We start from the raw sequence: 4596 nt of genomic DNA on the forward strand, positions 1-4596 counted from the left end.
TAAAATTTAATATGCGCATCTAATCACGAAGAGTCGCAATTGTTCGGTTGATCTGTGTATGTTCGAACCTGAACAATCACTTCTTTTTATTCCGAATGGATCCGTCCTTTGGTGAAGGGATGTCTTCAAAAGACACCTAGTCCATATAAAAGGAACCCAAAGTCTCATTCCCAAAATACTCAACATTGAATCAAATCCAGTGTGTTTAAGAGAGATCTGAATTATGTGTTCGTTCTTCTTCCATTCGTTTTACTTTCCGGTCAAGTGGTGGAAGGCACAGTTAGATTTGATTCGCTAATATAGCTTTGCAGAAGTGCTTCTCCGAAGCTGTGAATGAGTGTTGTATCTTGAAAGACAACGTCCGATCGTCCTATAAGCACCATAGCAGGGAGCGTAATTTGTCTTAAGGAGATTCGTCACTTGACGTACCTCACTCCAGCAACTCTAGTTCTTTCTCTCTCCTACAAAAGTGCTTCTTCTAAAAGTATTTTTCCTAACAGTTCTTTTCAGGAATATTTCAATTTGATTTCGATTATTGATTTAATACTGAATTATTTTACTACGAAAGTAACAATCTTAAGACAAATTATATTTTTTTTTCATCCGGTTTTATTCAGTAATTATTTCTATTTCTACCAAGATATTGATCACTGATCTTTAATCTCTCTTTATCAAACAGGAGACTAATAATTTTATTTTAATTACTAATTAATTTTGTGTATGTGTAGAAAAATGTCTACCACTCAAGAAAGGGGAAATCAAGGAATAATGACTATTCCAAGTCAGACTGCGGTGTTTGGACCGCTTCCAGTGACGAAGCATGACAAGCCAGAAAAGTTTGGTGGGAAGGACTTCAAGCGTTGGCAGCAAAAGATGTTCTTCTATCTGACCACGCTGAACCTGACCAAATTTCTACAAGAGGAATGTCCAGCACTAGATACCGCCGACAAGAACTGCGTTTTGGCGGTCGATGCATGGAAAAATGGAGACTTCCTTTACCGAAACTATGTCCTGAATGTGTTGGAGGACACATTGTATAATGTGTATAGTCTATTCAAGACGGCTAAGGAACTCTGGGCAAGTCTCGACAAGAAGTACAGAACTGAGGATGCCGGTACGAAGAAGTTCATCATGAGACAATTTCTGGAGTACAAGATGGTGGATGTAAAGGCTATGATCAATCAAGTCCAGGAGATCCAACTCATTATTCACAAGATTGAGGCTGAAGGTATGACCTTGTCTGAATCTTTTCAGGTTGCAGCTATTGTTGAGAAGCTACCTCTTAGATGGAAAGATTTCAAGAAGCACAAGTGTAAGGAGATAAGTTTGGAGGATCTCATAGTCCATCTTTGGATCGAAGAGGACAACCGCTCAGCTGATAAGATGGGTTCCAAGAAGTCCTATGAGGCAAAAGCAAATATGGTTGAAAAATCCAAGGGGAAGGGCTCCAATTCCAAGAATTTCAATGAGAAATCCTTAGGGAACAAGGGCAAGAACCAGGAAGACACAAAACGCTTCAAGGGTACTTGCTTTGTGTGCAACAATCCTGGACATAAGTTGAACGAGTATCACAACCGTCCGAAGAACAAGAACCAGCCACATGCTAATATGACTGACCACATCTCCTCTGATATGGCTGACATGCACCTCTCTTCTGTTGTTTCAGAAGTGAACTTGGCAACCAATTGCAAAGATTGGTGGGTCGATACTCGAGCAACCAAAAACATATGCTCAGACAGAATGTTGTTTGCTGAGTACCAGAAGTTGGAACATAACAATAATATCTTTATGGGAAACACAACATCTTCTAAGGTTGAGGGAAAGGGCAATGTGATTTTAAAGTGGACTTCTAGAAAGGATTTGAATCTGAGCGATGTGCTACATGTTCCAGATATCTGAAAGAACCTGATATCAGGCTCAGTATTGAGTAAGAAGGGCTTCAAAATGGTTTTTGAATCTAACAAATTTGTACTCGCTAAGGGTGGGGTTTATATAGGCAAGGGTTACTTGTTGGATGGCCTTTTTAAGGCAAATGTTGCTGTTGTGGATAAGAAGTCTGTGTACTTGTACCCAGAAATGATTAATAATAAAGAAGGATCTTCTATTTATTTGCTTGGGTCTCTTTCTTTGTGGCATGATAGTCTAGGGCAAGTCAATTATAAGTCCTTAAGTATGCTAAGACGTCGTTTCATTCAATTAAACGTAACATTGAACCTTTAGGGTTGATTCACAATGACCTATGCGACTTGAAGTTTGCGCCTACTAGAGGAAGGAAAAATTATTTCATTACTTTTATCGATGACTACACTAGATACTGTTATGTGGATCTTCTAAGCAGTAAAGACGAGGTGATTGATATGTTCAAGACATAAAAAGTCGAGGTGGAAAATCAACTCACCAAAAAGATTAAGATTCTTAAATCCGATCGAGGAGGAGAATATGAATCGATAGAGCTTGATAAGTTGTGTGCTAACTTTGGCGTCATCCACCAAACTACAGCACCTTATACACCTCAACAAAATGGGATTCCTGAGAGGAAGAACAGAACTTTGAAGGAGATGATCAATGTCATGCTTGTAAGTTCTGGAGCACCATAGAACTTGTAGGGGGAAGCGTTGCTTCCCGCTAATCATATCCTAAATAAGGTACCCCACAAGAAACTCGGTCTTATTTCATTTGAGTTATGGCATGGAAGGCCTCCTTCCTACCATTACCTCAAAATGTGGGGGTGCCTTGCAAAAGTGCCATCACCACTACCTAAGAAGACTAAGTTGGGAATAGAAACTGTAGATTGTGTGTTCATAGGCTATGCGTTGAATAGCAGTGCCTACAGGTTTTTGATACATAAACCAAAGATCCCTGATATTCATGTGAACATGATTATTGAATCAAGGGAAGTTGTGTTCTTTGAAGATAGATTTCCTTATAAGAGGCATAATAGTGAGACTTCTGGGAAAAGAACACATGAAACTGTGTTCAGGGATGAAAGTCTCAATGAACCAACAATCAATGAGGAAGTTGAACCAAGAAGGAGTAAGAGAATGAATATCTCTAAATCTTTTGGTCCAGACTTCGTAGCATATGCACTCGAGAGTGAACCTCAAATGTTCAAATAGGCTATGTCTACACTAGAAGCACAATGTGGAAAGAAGCTGTAAACAGCAAAATCGAGTCCATTCTAAGTAACCATACTTAGGAGTTGGTTGACCTACCACCAAAGAGTAAACCACTCGGGAGTAAGTGGATTTTAAAACAAAAAATAAAATTCGATGGATCGATTGAGAAATACAAGGCTAGGTTGGTAGCAAAGGGATACCGACAAAAGGAAGGACTTGATTACTTCGATACATATTCACCTGTAACAAGGACAACATCCATTGGGATGTTAATTACAATTGTTGCTCTACACAATCTGTAAATACATCAAATGGACGTGAAGATTGTGTTTCTAAATGGTGAATTGAACGAAGAAATTTACATGGAACAACCAGAAGGGTTCCAAGGTAAAAGCCAAGAGCACAAGGTGTGCAGATTGGTTAAGTCCTTATATGGGCTGAAACAAGCTCCAAAACAGTAGCATGAGAAGTTTGATAGTGTCATGATCAATGATGGATTCACTATAAATGAATGTGACAAGTGTGTTTACACTAAGGCAGTTGGAGAGGCATGCGTTATTGTCTATCTATACGTAGATGACATGCTGATTCTTGGGACTAATGATGAAGTCATTAAATCCACCAAACAAATGCTAATCAACAATTTTGATATGAAGGACATGGGTGTTGCAGACGTAATTTTAGGCATTAAAATTAGTAGAACACCGTATGTAATCTTTCTATCTCAGTCACATTACATAGACAAGATGTTATAAACATTCAAAGAATTTGGAATCAAAGGAAACACAAATCCTTTCCTCCCCTCACATTCACCTTCGTAAGAATACAAGAGTTGCAACGAGGCAACGGGAGTATTCACAAATCATCGGGAGTCTAATGTACCTAATGAACTGCACAAGACCAGATATTGTTTACGCTGTAAGTAAATTAAGTAGGTATACTAGTAATCTCGGTAAAGATCATTGGTCTGCCTTACTAAGAGTAGTAAGCTATTTGAAGAGTACCAAGGATTATGCATTGAGATATGGGAAGTATCCAGTTGTACTTGAAGGGTATAGTGATGCTAACTGGATTGCAGATTCTGAGGAATCAAAATCAACTAGTGGATATGTCTTTACTCTCGGAGGTGCGACTGTATCTTGGAAATCCTCGAACCAAACATGCAGACCTCGTTCCACGATGGATTCAGAGTTTACTGCATTAGATAAAGCTAGGGAAGAAGCAGAGTGGCTTCGACAATTCCTCGAGGATATTCAATTATGGCATAGGCATGTGCCCGCAATATGCATTCATTGAGACAACCAAGTAGCGATTAAAAGGGCACAAAATTTTGTGTATAACAGTAAGTCTCGACATATTCATCGCAGACACAACATTGTTAAGCAGCTGCTCTCGAATGACGTTATCTCCATTGACTTTGTGGCATCAAAAGATAACTTAGCGGATCCGTTTGCTAAAGGTTTAAGTGGAGAGCGTATAA

The 4596-nt window shown here is 39.0% G+C and overlaps 1 protein-coding gene across 1 annotated transcript; it reads left to right on the plus strand.

Moving 5' to 3' along the window:
• The first annotated feature begins 768 nt into the window (after nt 1-768).
• On the plus strand, nt 769-1899 carry LOC109827700. The gene has a single exon (XM_020394715.1). It carries the CDS (start codon nt 769-771, stop codon nt 1897-1899), a length of 1131 nt encoding a protein of 376 aa, XP_020250304.1.
• Nucleotides 1900-4596: the final 2697 nt, after the last annotated feature.

This window comes from Asparagus officinalis, unplaced genomic scaffold (genome assembly GCF_001876935.1).
Source record: "Asparagus officinalis unplaced genomic scaffold, Aspof.V1 AsparagusV1_Un375, whole genome shotgun sequence".
Classification (NCBI taxonomy): Eukaryota; Viridiplantae; Streptophyta; class Magnoliopsida; order Asparagales; family Asparagaceae; genus Asparagus; species Asparagus officinalis.